The sequence below is a fragment of the Galeopterus variegatus genome, unplaced genomic scaffold (genome assembly GCF_000696425.1).
Source record: "Galeopterus variegatus unplaced genomic scaffold, G_variegatus-3.0.2 Scaffold4940, whole genome shotgun sequence".
Classification (NCBI taxonomy): Eukaryota; Metazoa; Chordata; class Mammalia; order Dermoptera; family Cynocephalidae; genus Galeopterus; species Galeopterus variegatus.
In genome coordinates this window covers 154,575-170,883 of record NW_007731051.1, presented here as the reverse complement: position 1 = coordinate 170,883, position 16,309 = coordinate 154,575, and the positions used below count along the sequence as shown (strand labels likewise).

Below are 16,309 nucleotides of genomic sequence, written 5' to 3'. Positions count from 1 at the left end.
GGAAAAAAAAACTGTCTCTTAAAATTTCCTACAGCCCAGGTGGTTTTAGGTCCCCACATGATTTCAGTCCTTCTCGCCCCAATAATGTCCTCACTGTCAATAGTTCCTTCCATTCATATGGATCAAGCCAGCCAATAACTCATCTCACTGCTTCCTGCTGGGTCAGGGGAAAGACGAGTGGAATAGCACTTTTTGACATGATGGTGTATATAACTTTTGGTACCTGGCTGGAGTGGCAAGGACCAAAGGCATTTGCTTATCTATTGTTTTAACAGTTGATTGGCAGCAGGAGATAGTACAGAGAATACAAAACTTAATCATAAGGAAGAGAACAAAGATGCTGATGATTATAACAACAACAATTTGGAATGCAGATAATAATAAATTTCTTAACACCAAAAGTAACCAGCTAAATAAATCATTGAGAGGTCAGGGACTCCACCTCTTGTAACCATTTTGCATGAGCAAATATTTTATTTACTCAGGTCTTGACTCCCTTTGAGATATTAATGTTAGTGCAACAGGTGGTGTTTGCTAAGGCATAAACCTCTCCGTGCTCTGCCAGCAGAAAATCTAAAGCCATGAGGTTGTCCAGTACTATCTGGGCTAGAGAGTTTAATGATGTCTGCTGGAGTGCTATGGCTCTGGCTGTGTCTTCCACTGTTTGACCCATGGTATTTGATAGATTCTGGATTATATCTCAATCAATCCACTCTCCATAATGGGAAAGGTTATGCTAATAAAGCTTTGCCACCAGGTATACTGGTATTCTCCAGGAAGCAAGTCTCTCTTAACTCTATGTCAAGCACCATTGTATATTTCTTTTTGTATAGAGAAGGAGACAGTGTAGCCTAAAAGGTAATATCCCTCAATTTTCCAACTATTCGAGCACTTGTGAGCCCAAACCTGAGTTGATAAATCTGTTCCAATACCACAAACAGAGGTGTATCCTCTCAGGGTACATATCATACCTCCCAGGGTATTTCTATGTAATTGGTCTTTTATAGACAGTAGTTTTAAAAATTGTATCCAACCAAGGATCAGCCTTTTTGCAGTCTGGCCAGGTTCCAGCAGAGGCATGATGCCTTTCAACAGGAGATTGCAGACATAACCTATAATGATTTTTCTCTTTTGGACATTCAGTTGCCAAATAGAGGAGTGATGGAGGGAGGCCAGGGGTAGCAGAGCAAGTTTGCTGAAATGTGAGGATCTGCCTGCTCTGGACAATTCACCTAGGGGAAGTTTATGACTAAGAGAGTTTAATGGACAGGATCATTATTGAGCTGGGAACAGAGGAATTATTCACCTCTACTAAGTGTTCATGAAAAAGTCATGTTAGAATGAGGCTGCTGTAAGAATACAGAGGAATTAGTGAAGTGGCTAAATCCTTGTCCTTTCCTTGTTTTAGCTTTATAGTTAAAATATAGTTAAATAAGTCCCTCCTTATTTTAGCTTTATAGTTAAAATATGCTTGCTTGGAAGAAATGTTTAAAGTTATGTTAAGGGTTAACAGCATTTGACAGCTAAATGCAGTTCTAAGCTCTGTGACTTTGCACTTTGCCATCCTGTCAGCTCTTGCTCTTCCTGTATGGGTGAGAGACTGAGTTAAACCTCAGTCTGTCAACATTTCCTGCATGTATGAGAAATGGAGTTGCTCTCTAGCCCGCATTGCAGAAAGATATGAATACATGGATATTCATATCAAACTAACGATAACATTAATATATTTGTTAGCACCTGCTATGTACCAGATATTTCACTAGTAGTTTATACATATTTTCTCAGTTACTCCTTACATCTAGCTATGATCAGGCACATTTTAGGGCTGAGAAAAAAGCAAAATAATTAATTTGCTCAAGGCTATGCAGTTAGTAATTGACAGAGCCTGAATTTGAATACAGGAAGTTGACTTTATAGCTCATTTGTGTTTCTTGTGTCTGAATTTCTTATGAATCTAAATATGTTTTTAATAAAATCTTAAATAATAAGAAAGTGATAGCAAACAGTTTGCAGTGTCCGGGGTCGTCATTTTTAGTAAGCACTCAGTGGTCCCGGAGCACGTGCATCATCAATGTCATACATCTCAAATTAAGGGTTTGAAAGGACCATTATCATTCCTAAGTATTTATTCACACTGAGAGATGAGTGGAGATAGGATTATCTGCTGTAGCACCTTTATTGGATGGAAATTACTTACACCACTGTAGATACAAAAATTAATGTTTTCTTGGAATGCTTCCAGAGGGATGGGCTTAGTCCCTAAACAACCTTTCCTGATTTCACCACCCCATGCTCAGCAAACCATCAGCATTATCTTCAGCATCAACACCGACACCACCAACCAGCCCCATGGGCAGACCTGCTCACAGATAAATGTGTATATCATTATATAGATAGAGAAATATATTTTTAAAGTCCAATTCATCCTTGCATTAGAAAATAAAATCAGAATTTGATGTATCATTCACCAATTAAAACAGAAAGAGGAATACCACATAAGTTCTTTCTCAAAGGCGATTAGTAGAAAAATGAAGATCAAAGGAAGCTGTCACAATAGGAAAGCAGAAATACATACATAATATATATACACATATATGTGAGGGAAGATCAAAAAGTTTGTAAAAAAAAATGGAATTAAAGGATAATACAAATCATTCCACAAATTTTTGAATACCCAAAATAGTGTGTGTATACACACACACACACACACATACGCACACACATATTGCCTGCAATTACACATGCAAATGCACATGCACAGATAGAGAGAAAGAAAGAGTCAAAAGAGAGAGAAACAGAAAATCTCTCTAAAACCATCCTGGATATACCAGCTGTTGCTAAGCTGTTCGTCCTCTTCCTAAGAGCATATCTCAGAAACATAAACACACTCTTTTATTCACTAATCTTCAATACCTGGATAGAGGCCAAAGGTAGAAATTTAATTTCTGATTACTTGCCAAAAGAAATTAAAGTAAATTAAAGGACAAATTGTTGATAGTTCAAGGCTCTTCAGCCTGAGAACCACAATGTGTCCATACAGATAAAACCAACAAGCAAATTATTGTCACACTTCAAAAATAATATAATTGTGCATGTATTTAGGTGATTTGATTATTGCAATAATTTCAAAATAGTAGCTCCAATTAATAGAAACATGTTTAATGCTCAAATTTTTAAGGCCACCTCCCAAACTCCATCTGGTTATCTCCATTATCATCTCTGTTATCTCCAAAAGCCAGTTACCTGATGATCGCAGTAAGCAGAAGGCTGAGATTGTTCAAGCAAACTTTCTACAATCACGTTCGGGTGACCAAGGGTCTGGCCGCAACCAGATGTACGCCCGTGAACTTTCTTCTACAGAAGATCTAGGAACCCTGACATATTAGAATTTCAAAGCAAGTCAAGACCTGCACAGGTGACAAATCACCCAATTATTCAATGGAGAGTTATTTTAACAGGACTAGACTGTCTAAATAATTTTAAAGAAAGTTTTGGAACGGATGTTCTAAGTGTCCAAGGACCTAAATAGAAAACAACGCTTGTGGTTGGCAAGGAACTTAAATTTTATCTAAATATGAAAAGTTACCTAAAAAGGAAGCCAGCTAAGCTGTTTACCAAATCATTCACAGGACTATGCCTGTCATTTGGCTGTGCTTTGAACTTAGTTTGTAAACAGTGTCCAAACTGGGCTAAAAGAGGGCAGAGTGCCAGTTTCAAATGGCACCGAATTTCAAAATGTGCAGACTTGCATCATTCCAGTTACATCCCTTTGAGGCTGTGTCTCTACTGACTGAGGAGCTAATCTCCATACCAGAGAATTCCCATCCACCCTGCTGTGATCTGCTTTTTCCCAGGGGCAGAGCTTCACTGGTGCCCAGGCCAAGCTGATGCTCCACAAGCACAAAAGTCATGTAATTTACCATTCAATGATTTGCTCCACAAAGAAGCTCTGTCCTTCAGTGACAGAACAACCACACAATGATCCATCTGCCTGTTAACACAGGTGAAGAAAAGGCAATACCACTCATCTAAGCAACCTACCAAGTATCAGGACACAATTTTTCTGTCACATAGTCTGGTGGCCTCTTCATCTTTTCAGACTGTTACTGAAATTGTGTCATATCTAACTGCAGGATAGCTGCCATTATTAAGGATTAAAAAATAAATGTACTTCAGCCTGAAAATATAAGGACTAAATTCTTTCCCACTCCATAACAATTAGTATTCTCAAATAACATGTCTTCGATATAGGAATATTTGGAGTTATAGCCTTCATTCCTTTTCTACCTTCAATAATAAAAACAGATATTAATAGCAGATAATTAAAACATACTTCACAGATTGCAACTAGTTCATGAATATATTTGACTGTGCACTCTGGGAAGTCTCCTGAGAAGTAAGAGTGTCTCAGTTTTGCTGAATATGATCCTTACAGGTAATGGGCCAATTTCTGCACGTGGATTATCTTTACTAACACTCTTAAGTTACTCCTGCTCTCACCTAACCATGTAGACATGGGTTAGGGTGGTGTTCCTCAACCTTTTTAAAATTTTTCATGATAGTCCCTTTGGGGAGACTTTTTAAGAGTTTTGTTCCTTTAATACCCTGCCTCGGAAATTTTAATACCACAGATATACTATCTACCTATTTACGTATTTTATATACATCTGTGCTGTATATTTAAAAACAGTAAAATATTTGTGTCCCCCCAAAAGCCATCTTTACATACTGGGGAAGATATCATGGCCATTGCAAATGCATTTATTATGTAACTTACTTATATTTTTTAAAATGGAAAACACATGGTTATTTAACTTGGGCTTACTTAAAATTCTAGCTATGCTTCAAACAACTGCACAAATCCACACCCAGTTTTTGTCTTCTGCATCACCCACTTAAAACTATTCTCTTCAACACATCTATTACTAACAAAATTATATTGTTCATTTATTTCTTTACTTTTTTATTATCCATCTATTCCTCACTGTAATTTAAGTTCCAAGCAAACATGACCTTGTCTGCATTGTTCAACATTGTATATCCAGCCCTCAAAACTGTCTGACATTCTGCAGGCACAGGACAATATTTTGGGGATAAGTAAAATAAGTCAACATTTCCTAAACTTAATTTTCCATGGAGCCATTTTTCAAGTTAATATATGTTAACACTATGGGAGAATAATGGGGAAATCCCTATAGCAGCAATTTAAGGAACTACTCTTATGTCCAAATAGAGTATCAAGTCACTTCCATGATTGGGTTGCTTATTTTTCCTCCAAACATCTTTCTTACCCATGTGTCAATTTCTTTGAAATGCAACAATTCATTGTGCATTTCCTGAGCCCACTGCATCCCACTTTTCACGATATTCATACATCCGTGGGAAAGAGATTAGCAGATGGCTTGTGCCTGACACAAGAGGAATCAGGAGAGTGAGTAATTTGGGAAGTAGAGGTCAAGGAAGAGCTGAAAGAAAGAAAAAGCCCCCACACCAAAAAAATAAGGGGAGAAGACTCAAGAGAATCTTCACAATATGGCCAGCCATCAGTTCTGTATTTTTATATTTTTGCATCATGCTAGCAAGGTGTATTGTGAAATAGGAAGAGTAGAGGAGGCAAAATCTAAAAGACTTGATGTGTTACTTAACCTCATTGAGTCTCATTTTTTTCTTGTGTAACATGGTGTGAAGACTTATCAAATAATACTGTGGCTGCACTAAGAGAGTTAAACTATGTAAGAAACCTAACAAAATATATGCCTAGATGGCCTTCATGATGGTTAGCTCACAATAATGCCTAATATTTTCACTGAATTAAATGTCCATATTAAACCAAAGTATCCTTATACAATATATTCAAATATTATTTATCTTACTAATTTTTAGGAGAAAACATTCTTAGGAGAAAAATTTTTAGGAGAAAAACTTCTTTTGCTTTATTTGTAAGCACCAGAAATAATGAGATGACAGTTAGTCCTCATGAGAGATTCGCAATGATGAGTACAAAGGAACATCTTAACATTTCCTTAAATTATTTACAAACCACCAAGACTCCATTCCATGAGAACATTACTGTTACTTACATTTCTTCCTTTACTTCCTGTACCTTCCAAGTTTGCTGTTTACAATTTATAGTTTGTGTCTCTTTAATCTTCTCACTCCTCCACTGAGCACATGGTATAGCCTCTAAGATGCAATCATTGTCCTCAGTTTCCCTCTTCCAATCCTCCCTTCTGACTCAGAACAGAAGTGACATCTTCTCAATACTTCTCCTGTTCTTATCCCTGGCTAATCCTCATCTCTTGTCTAACAACCATAAGACAAAATGAGCCATAAATCATTCAGTCTAGATTCCGTTGAAATGTTTAATTCTCACCAACAATTGCAAACTTGATCATTTTTAATAGATTAATTGCTGATTATACCATCGTCCTGGCCTAGACTTTGTGGGAAAAGGTTCTATTTCTTATGAATTTAAGACATCCATGCATAAGCTGGAACATACCAGTCACCCTAAAAAATAAGTGTTTTTATGCTTTATCATTACTGTATGGTCAACTTACTAAAGAAATAGCTCCAGATGACCAGGCAGTTTGAAAAAGGGACATTTGTGAGAATTAGCATGACTTGGAATATGATAGTCAGAGAAGCTTTGATTCATAAAGTGTTCCGTAGTAATGTAGAATAACCTGGTGTTTTCCATGTACATAGAGGAGCTTTAAATAAATTGCTAAATGTGAGATAAGGCTACAACGAATTTGGCATTATTGCTTTTGAAGGATAAAGTGAGCTATTAAATCTACTTATAAATTTCTTTTCTATAGAGATGTAAATATACCAAAAATCTATGTTTTATTTGAAGAAAGCAGGACTGAGATTTGGAGAACCTGGATTCTAACTGTGTGGCTTAAACTCTTAGATGTATGACCCAAGGCAGTAAGATAGTAAATCTCTCTTTGTTTCAATTTGCTTTTCTGTAAAATGGGGACAGTAATATTGAAACTGCTAATTTAGTACATGAATTAACTCACCTAACTTAAGCAAATGTGTCCTATAGATAATAAAATGCTCATTTAATGTAAATGTATGTATCACACCTATAGGGCAATAGCCTTGGAAACTTGCAATGTGCCCTTTTGTTGAGGTCAAATAAAAGAATGTTTACCCTTAGTGTTTCAAATGGTTCCTCAAGTCTTGGTAAGGAAAAAAGAAAAAAACTTTCTTTACATTCAAGAAAAACTGTGAGCCGTGAGGGTATTTTAGAAAATAAGAACAAATTAAGAGTAATTTTCAAAAATTTTGGCATAATTTTTGTACCAAGGAAAAAATTGAGAGGTAGGTTATGAAATGTTTCTTTTTTCCTTTTGTGGGTGTCTCTCTTTTTGCTTTTGGTAGACTCACAGTTCCCCTCTCAACCAGAAAAAAAGTAAAGAAAACAGAAAAGAGAATCAACAGTGGTTTTTTTCACTTCCTAACTGTTCACCTTCCATATATCCATCTAGGGATTTCTAGCCTCTTTCTTGCTTTACCACAGGCCAAGCAAAAATTACAGAGTTCTCAGATCAAGATGCTATGGAAAAGCCAATTTCACCCTAGTGAAATATGTGTGAAAAAATTTAATAAAGTAGCAATGAGACTCTGGAGAAAAGCGTATTCTAGAATCATCAAACTACGAATTTATAGTTGTTCTCTCCATTGCATATCCAGAATCTATGCACACAAACATTGAAGCCTTGGTAAAGTATACCAAAAGGTATCAAAAGCACCTAGTAAAAGCCCTATCCACCATTAAGTGCTCAATAATTGTTAGTTTCTGGGATTTGCTTATTTGTTTGTTTGTTTGTGTGTTTTGCCAATGATCTGTAAAATTTGTTAATTCTCTTGCACAGTTATTGGCAGATATAATCCTGCCTATTTATATACATCTTCACTTTCTGGCATTATGAACAGGCTACCATTACTCTCATCTTCAACAAACTCCTCATGGCATTTTTCACCTCTGCGTTTCTAACTGTATAAATTATAGGATTTAATGCAGGGGTAAGGATTGCAAAGAACACAGTCACCAACTTGTCCACAGGGTAGGTGACCACAGGACGCATGTAGGTGAATATACAAGGCACAAAAAAGAGTACAACAACGGTAAAGTGGGAGCCACATGTGGATAGGGCTTTATGCTGTCCTTCAGAGCCATGAAATTTCAAGGAGCTGAGGATGACTATGTAGGAAATGAGTAGCATGGAAAAAATGAGCAAGCACATAGCTCCACTGTTGGCGGCCACTACCATTCCAAGCCTGTAGGTGTCGCTGCAGGCAAGTTTCAACAATGGGAAGAGATCACACATGAAGTGGTCAATGACATTGGGACCACAGAAGGGCAAGTTGACCATGAAAAGAATCTGTACCATGGCATGTAGGATGCCTCCAATCCAGGCTACCACCACCAGGAGGTGGCAGAGCCCCTGTCGCATGATCCACAGGGTAGGTGACCACAGGACGCATGTAGGTGAATATACAAGGCACAAAAAAGAGTACAACAATGGTAAAGTGGGAGCCACATGTGGATAGGGCTTTATGCTGTCCTTCAGAGCCATGAAATTGCAAGGAGCTAAGGATGACTATGTAGGAAATGAGTAGCATGGAAAAAATGAGCAAGCACATAGCTCCACTGTTGGCGGCCACTACCATTCCAAGCCTGTAGGTGTCGCTGCAGGCAAGTTTCAACAATGGGAAGAGATCACACATGAAGTGGTCAATGACATTGGGACCACAGAAGGGCAAGTTGACCATGAAAAGAATCTGTACCATGGCATGTAGGATGCCTCCAATCCAGGCTACCACCACCAGGAGGTGGCAGAGCCCCTGTCACATGATAGTCAGGTAGTGCAGGGGCTTGCAGATAGCCACATAGCGGTCATAGGCCATGACAATGAGGAGGATGATCTCTGATCCTCCCAGGAAGTGCTCCACAAAGAGCTGAGTCAGGCAACCACCCAAAGAAATTGTTCTCCTCTGGTAGAGCAAGTCAATAATCATTTTGGGGGTGGTGACAGAGGTGTAGGAGGCATCTATGAAGGACAAGTAAGTGAGAAAGAAGTACATGGGAGCTGAAAGTGTGGGACTGAGAGAGATGGTGATGGCAATGAGCAGATTGGCCAGCACAGTAAATAGGAAAATGAACAGAAACACAATGAAGAGTATTTTCTGCAAGTGTGGATTCTGTGTGAGTCCCAAGAGAATAAATTCAGTCACATTGCTCGGAGGCGTGAGGTGATCCATTCAGGATGTAACACCCTCCTGGAGCCTGAATTACCTACAAAGAGATAAAGAAAGCTAAATCAATCATGAAAAGATTATAATTGTGATTTCATAGTACAAAGATAGTGCAACTGCAGAGTATGTCCTTGCACGTCTCACCCCAATAATTGCTTCAATTATTCTTTTTCACTTCCTCCGTGATGTTTTCAGTCTCTTCACATACCTATTATCTGTCACCTCTAAAATATCTACAGGGCAACAGTTAATATATAATTTAGTGAGAAAATACTGAGCTATGTACGTGAGATCTGGATTCTCCTGGTTCCAACTCCATGTGACTTTGTTAAGTCACTAAGTGCTAAGTGCCCCAGTCTTTGGAGTCCTCCTCTGTATCCACAAGCTTACAAATTTACCTTTGAGATGTATTTCGTAAGCTGTAAAATGCTACATATAGTTGAGGGTTATTCACTCTTCCCGGAGAATTTACATTTGAACCCACACCTCTAACTGTGAAGAAAAGACACAGTCAAGAAATATCTACTGTAAGCAGGCAGATTGGGGAATGTGTAAGTGGCTGGAGACATACTCTCCCTGGTATCTACCATAACACACGTGTTGTTTATGTTTGTTTTTTTGCTGTGCTTCTTTCAGTGCTGGCATAGTGTCTACAGTGTCTGGCACCTCTTACGTGATGAATAAATGTTTGGTGAATTGCCACACTTCCTACATCTCCATATGTAAGAATACACATGCTTTCCAGCCCATAAACCTAGGAATTCAACTACTCTTCTCCTCCCACTCTCTTTATCCATGCTCTCTACTTTATGAAAAACATAAATCAACTTTTAAAAGGAAGTATATTCCAGTTTAATAGTTTCTAGCATATTTTATAGGATGAGTATAACCATATGTAAGAATACACATGCTTTCCAGCCCATAAACCTAGGAATTCAACTACTCTTCTCCTCCCACTCTCTTTATCCATGCTCTCTACTTTATGAAAAACATAAATCAACTTTTAAAAGGAAGTATATTCCAGTTTAATAGTTTCTAGCATATTTTATAGGATGAATATAAGACATTAATTACCTCTAGGAAAGAGTATCTTACTGCGTAATTTGACTTTTAAGATAATTATAACATTGCCTAATTAATATTGTTCATTCTTCAAAATTATGATCCACATACGATTTAACATAGTCCCACTCTAAATTTATAGCTTCAATAGACTGGAATAATAATCTCTTGGACAGGTTTTTCAATCCACGAAGATCTATCAAGTAAAGGAAAATCTTATTTTCAAAATCTTAAAAATAGAAATTTAATGTGGGGAACAGAAAGAAATAGACTATTAGATAATATAAAGTATTATACATACATATACACACATACACAAATACAACCATATATAAAATCTAGTAATGACTTTAAGTAAGTACCTGTTACTTACACATTCACTCACTCAATAAATATTTACTGGACCTGTCCTACGTATGAGAGTTCTTCAAAAAGTTCATGGGAATATTGTATTACCTTGTAATTCAATTTTTCCATGAAATTTTTGAAGTACTCTTGTGTATTAGCATATGTTTGTCTATACAAAGTCATAAAAATGTCGCTGTCAAATGTCTTTAGTAATCCCTGCCCACACATTTTATTATCACACAGCCCTAACTCACCCATCCACAAGATGAATGATGAATCATCACCCCTACGCTTTTGTTTCTGCGATATACATTCTTATGCCTCCTTCTCCCATCCTCCCACAAAATCCATTATACTTCACTTTTGGTTAAAGGATATCGCATTGTTAATAAGGTCAGGAAAATCATCCCAATTTGGAGACATAGGTCTCCCAACGAAACAACAAAAAAAGAAAACATAAATATAACAAAATATATTCTGTGCAAAATATTTTTTCCTTTCAAAGGTAAAAGGATAAAGGGCTCTATTTTTTAATTATCCAAAATGAAAATATTATACATACATGAAAACAAAGTACAGCAGCTTTATTGAACTTCCTTATTCTGAGGTTGCCTCCCAAACAGATCTGAAAAGAGCATGTTGTGCAAAAAGTAAAAATAAAACATAATTAATAAAAGCAATTTAGATATAACTATGAAAAACATAAACTGCTTTGTCTTTTTTCCTCGTGGTAATCTTTCCAGGAATAAATCCTAAAGAAAAATATTTTAAAAAGAGAAAAATCATTATATACAAATGTATTCAGCATGATTATTAAGAGCTGTGGAGAATGAGAGAAACAGATAAGTAAAATATAGTCTTTCTCTTGGAATAAGGTATAGCTTTTAACAGAGATTTTTTTTAAACTTGTGCGATATTATAGAAAAATTCTTATGTTGTAATATTAAATGGGGAAAACTCGGATGCAAATTTGAATGTATAATATGAGCCTATTTAATTTAAATATATGTCAGTGGGAAAAAAGATTCCAAAATATTTTTACTTCTAAATTAATGGGATTATAGCTGATTCTATTTTTCTTGATAAATGGACTTAAACTTCAGGTTGGTTGAGATGAGGGGTGATTCTATGATCTTTAAGTTCCATTAATCCTGAGATTCTATAATTCCATGATTTCCTTTTAAAAACAAAAACAAAAACCTCACCTATCAACTTGTCTGACATAGCTCCATGGCCAGGACCCCAGGCAGCTGTTAGTTCGCAAAAAAAGCTGCAAGATTAAAAACGCCAACTAGCCCAGCCACAGTAAGTCTTTGTTGACATAAAAATGGCAAGTTTGGACAACGCCTTTCTCCCGAGCCTCACAAGGGCTACCACATATCCTGTTTGCAGGCAACTTCTTTGAAGTTTCTTAGCTGTGGCTAATGAGACCTCGGGGGTATTTCGCTATCATCAGCAGATCTTGCCAACAACCCAATTATTTCATGTTACTTAACTGAACATCAGAGAAGAACTTTTACAGAATTTATCTTTAATTTTTTAAGTCCAGTTAATGACAAATCAGTGTGTCAAGACAAAAAATGAAACAGTTGACAACTTATGAATTTGGATATCTGATAACAAATGAACTTAGTATAGAGTCTGAGTATTTGGTATTGTATAAATTATTTAGTTGGGTAATTATCTGACTTTTATATTTTTATTATAATATTTTCTTTCTTTATCAACCTATCCTTCCTGGTTATCATAAATTTTAAATATTGTTCTCAGATGTACATTAAGTGATAGTTATAACCCCTATTATGATAGTGTAGTTTACAGTACTTCGATGCAGTTTTTTCTCATGCCAATTCTAGAATTAGCTTAAGATGATAATGCTAAAAAATAATTACATTCCAGAGTAGTAAAGTACATTTATTTCAGCCCTTTAAATTTAATCTAATGATACCCCTATAGAGTGGGGAAAAGGCATCAGCATTCCCACTTCATAACATTGAAAACTAAGTCAAGGAATCAGAACATTGTCTGCCAAGGCAAAATAAGAAGCTAAGCCTCCTAAATCCTGGGCCAGGGTCCTTATCCTTAGATTATTGTTTTGCAACTAATGTGTCATGCCACGTTTATGCTATCACCAATTGTGAGGTATGTCAGGATCATATACTAAAAGAAAACATACCTATATTTGAAATTATTTTTAAAAACCAATTGAATTCAGAATAGCAGCCTGTGTCTGTTTTGTTCACCTCTTTTTCCCCAGCACTTGCTTCAGTGTCTGATTCATAAAGATTTTCATAAATATTAAGTCAGTAAATGTGTTGGAAGACCTTTTACTTATTTCCTGTATGTTTTCTTTTTTCCAGCTAACTACGAAAAGGAGTGCTCATGATCTTCCTTGGAAAAAAATTAAATAAAGTGTTAGAAAGTGGACTATATTCCTTTCACCCCTTCAGATCTGCTCACTCGTCTCCACCCCTAGTGTCTTCTTCCATGGTGGGCTTCAAGCAGCTTCCTTACCTCTGGCCAACAGGTGGTGCCAGCTGAATGTTAGAGGTCAAGGAGGGAAGAAGAGGACATCGGGTATTTCTTTTCCTAGTTCTCTCCTATGGTTTGTCAATGACTGGGTGCCTTCTACAAAGGCTGTACCTTTGAGGGTGGATCTTTCCTGCAGCTGCAGTTCCAGCTGGGTTCCTGTAATCACCTTCTTTTTCTGTCTCAGGCCTCCTTGTGTAATAGTTGCCTACTGTTACTCGCCCTGAGGTGCTTTACCATCCTTATTAGTTTCCTTTAACCCTAGTCATAACTTGATAAGTAATCAGTTAAGCCCTCTTTAATCTTTCATTTTGAGTATGCTATTTCTTGTCAGGACTCTGATAGACGCAGAAAGTTTGGATTTTCCCTTTGCAAATAAATAGAAATAAATGAGAAAATGCTTTTCCTTTTATATAAATTTATTTTATTTAAAAATCATCTGTGCTTCTTTTGATATTTATCTGCTAAATATATTTAACTTTTGTCAGGATATTGTGAAAGACTTTAAAATGTGGCATAAAGTTTATTGGATGTCTTCCGTCTGTGTGTTGTCTGTAGAACATCCTTTGTGGTTATATGATTCTGTGGAGTTCATGCCTTTCACTGTCTTTGATCTATTTTACAACTCTAAGTTGCAGGCAACTGAAAATAGTGCAAATAATTCTTGTTCACAGAATTTCAAATGCTGTGTGGTGAAAGTTCAAATGATTTCCCTGACCATTGCATATAAAGCCAGTTTTGCATTTATTCATAAACTCATTACACACCTCTGATTAACAATGTAAGTGTGACCCATTGGATTCTCCTTTAGAACACACAATTTACAGTGAATCAGAAAGGCATTCATTGTGTAAAATAAAATAGACTGTTACCAAAATGTTTAACGTTCATTGTGTTAAAAAAAAGAAAAGTGCTCACAGAGAGTTTAATTTAGTGTAGGCAGAATCTGGGGCTCTACTGTTATATGAATGACTTAAATACATATTTCTACTATTGGAGGAGGCCAATGGATCTAAATATACAGAATGGGTTTAAAAAACTTTTCTGTCCAAAAATTGGTCTGAATACACAAAATCAGCCTTATGCTACCTGGACATCTTCACTCAATCACAGCATAAAGTCGACAAAGTTCATTTCTCATGGTTTTATCCTCAGCTATGAAAATATGCTATAGAATTGTAAACATTTGACCAAGACATTGCTTTTTACTGTCACCTTAACATTTTTTTAACAATCTGAATTTTTAAATTTATAATATCGATCTCTTGGACTACAGGGAGAAAGTTATATTAGGCCACATTTTTATGTGCCAGGGAGGTATCATAGCCCACAAACAAGGATTTGAAATAAAACCAAAAACTGTCCACCAAAGAATCTTAACACATTATAATTGCATATATAACATATCCAACCTATGCAATTGTCTTGGTCTCTAAGGAGTATAATATATTTCACATAGATAAAGATTAATTTATATTGCTGTTTCAGAAGAAATGGGCTAAATAACCAGAAAGGAATGATAAAAATGCAACCACTAGTAGTGAAAGTATTCCTTGCTTCCGTGAAAGAATGAATATCACGTTCCGCATGACAGATACAGACCTCTTCCAATTAAGGTCACTTTTTTACTCCAAAGTTTCTTCATGGCGTTTTTCATTTCTGCATTCCTCAGGGTGTAGATTAGGGGATTCAACATGGGAGTTATGAAAGTTAAAACGACAGTCATGGATTTATCAATGGGAAAGGTGGAATTGGGCCTTGCATACAGGAATATACAAGGGACAAAAAATAAAATAACCACAGTGATGTGGGATGCACAGGTGTAGAAGGCTTTGTGCTTCCCTTCCAAGCCACAGGTATTAAGGGAGTGTAAAATGACCCCATAGGAAACCAGGAGAGTGAAGAAGATGATAGTGCAAATTGTCCCTCCATTGGCGATCATAGATAGTCCGATGAGGTAGGTATTGGTGCAAGCAAGTTTCAGTAAGGGATACATATCACACACAAAGTTGTCAATGATGTTGGGGCCACAGAAAGGGAGCAGATAAATGAAGAGAAATTGAACTAGTGAGTGAAGAAATCCTCCCATCCAAGCCACCAACAGCATGAGAACACACACCCACCGATTCATGATGACCAAATAATGAAGAGGTTTACAGATGGCCACATATCGGTCATAGGCAACCACCACCAGGAGATTGACTTCAGAACCAGCAAATAAGTGGTCTATAAAAACTTGAGTCATACAAGCCTGGAAGGAAATGGTCTTTTTGTCATAGAGCAAGTCTATGATCATTTTGGGAGCAATGGCAGTAGAATAGACAGTATCTATAAATGATAAATAAGCCAGGAAGAAGTACATGGAGGAGCCCAGGGACTGGCTAGCCACGATCGTCACCATGATGAGCAGGTTGCCCATTATTGTCACAATGTAGATGAGCAAGAATATGACAAATAGAACCTTTTGCCCCTCAGGGTTCTGTGTGAGCCCCAGGAGAATAAACTCAGTTACATTGTTCCTATTTTCCATGTGTTCTGAAGGTGCTGAACTCAGCTGTCAGAGCCTGCAAAGGAAAGGGCAGATAATGAATTGGAGACGATTGCAAGCTCCGCATCAAAAACGTGATGTTTTTCTCAACAATATTTCTTCCACAGGTCCTTCCACGGAGTAGCCCATTAGGAAATGAGTGTTTGGAATCTCCTCCCACAATTCCCCTATTCATTTTCACAATTCCTTGTTTTAACTACAATTATGGGACATTAGTATTCTAACTGGGACATACATGTGCATGGATATGTCTCTGAGATGATCTCCCAAAAATCAAGAAAGCTGCTTTTTCTAGAATAGCTCTCACACAGACTGCATTTTTGACATTATGCATCATTTCTTTCTTTTTTTTTTTTATCTTAAAGGCTTTTTGGTCTTCTGAGATCTATCATGAAAACAATCTGATATGTTATGACTTTACTTATATATTATGTAAAGTAATAGCTAGTACATGGAGCATAAAATAATAGGTAGATGTTTAAATATATTTGCCTTCCTGGGAAACTTTATTCTGAGTTCCTGGAATCTAGAAATTACTCATTCAAAGCAATT

At 36.7% G+C, this 16,309-nt stretch overlaps 2 protein-coding genes across 2 annotated transcripts; both read right to left on the bottom strand.

Moving 5' to 3' along the window:
• Positions 1 to 7,937: 7,937 nt before the first annotated feature.
• Positions 7,938 to 9,276, bottom strand: LOC103604063 (olfactory receptor 140-like). Its single transcript, XM_008588647.1, is given in 2 exon segments — positions 7,938 to 8,419; positions 8,820 to 9,276. Coding segments are annotated over 2 exon segments (939 nt in total).
• A 5,509-nt stretch (positions 9,277 to 14,785) lies between these two features.
• On the bottom strand, positions 14,786 to 15,799 carry LOC103604062 (olfactory receptor 4A15). Its single transcript, XM_008588646.1, has one exon. It carries the CDS (start codon positions 15,737 to 15,739, stop codon positions 14,786 to 14,788), a length of 954 nt encoding a protein of 317 aa, XP_008586868.1. The 5' UTR covers positions 15,740 to 15,799.
• Positions 15,800 to 16,309: the final 510 nt, after the last annotated feature.

Coding starts and splice junctions, on each gene's coding strand:
- LOC103604062 (XM_008588646.1), bottom strand. CDS start 15,739: ATGGAAAATAGGAACAATGTAACTGAGTTTATTCTCCTGGGGCTCACA.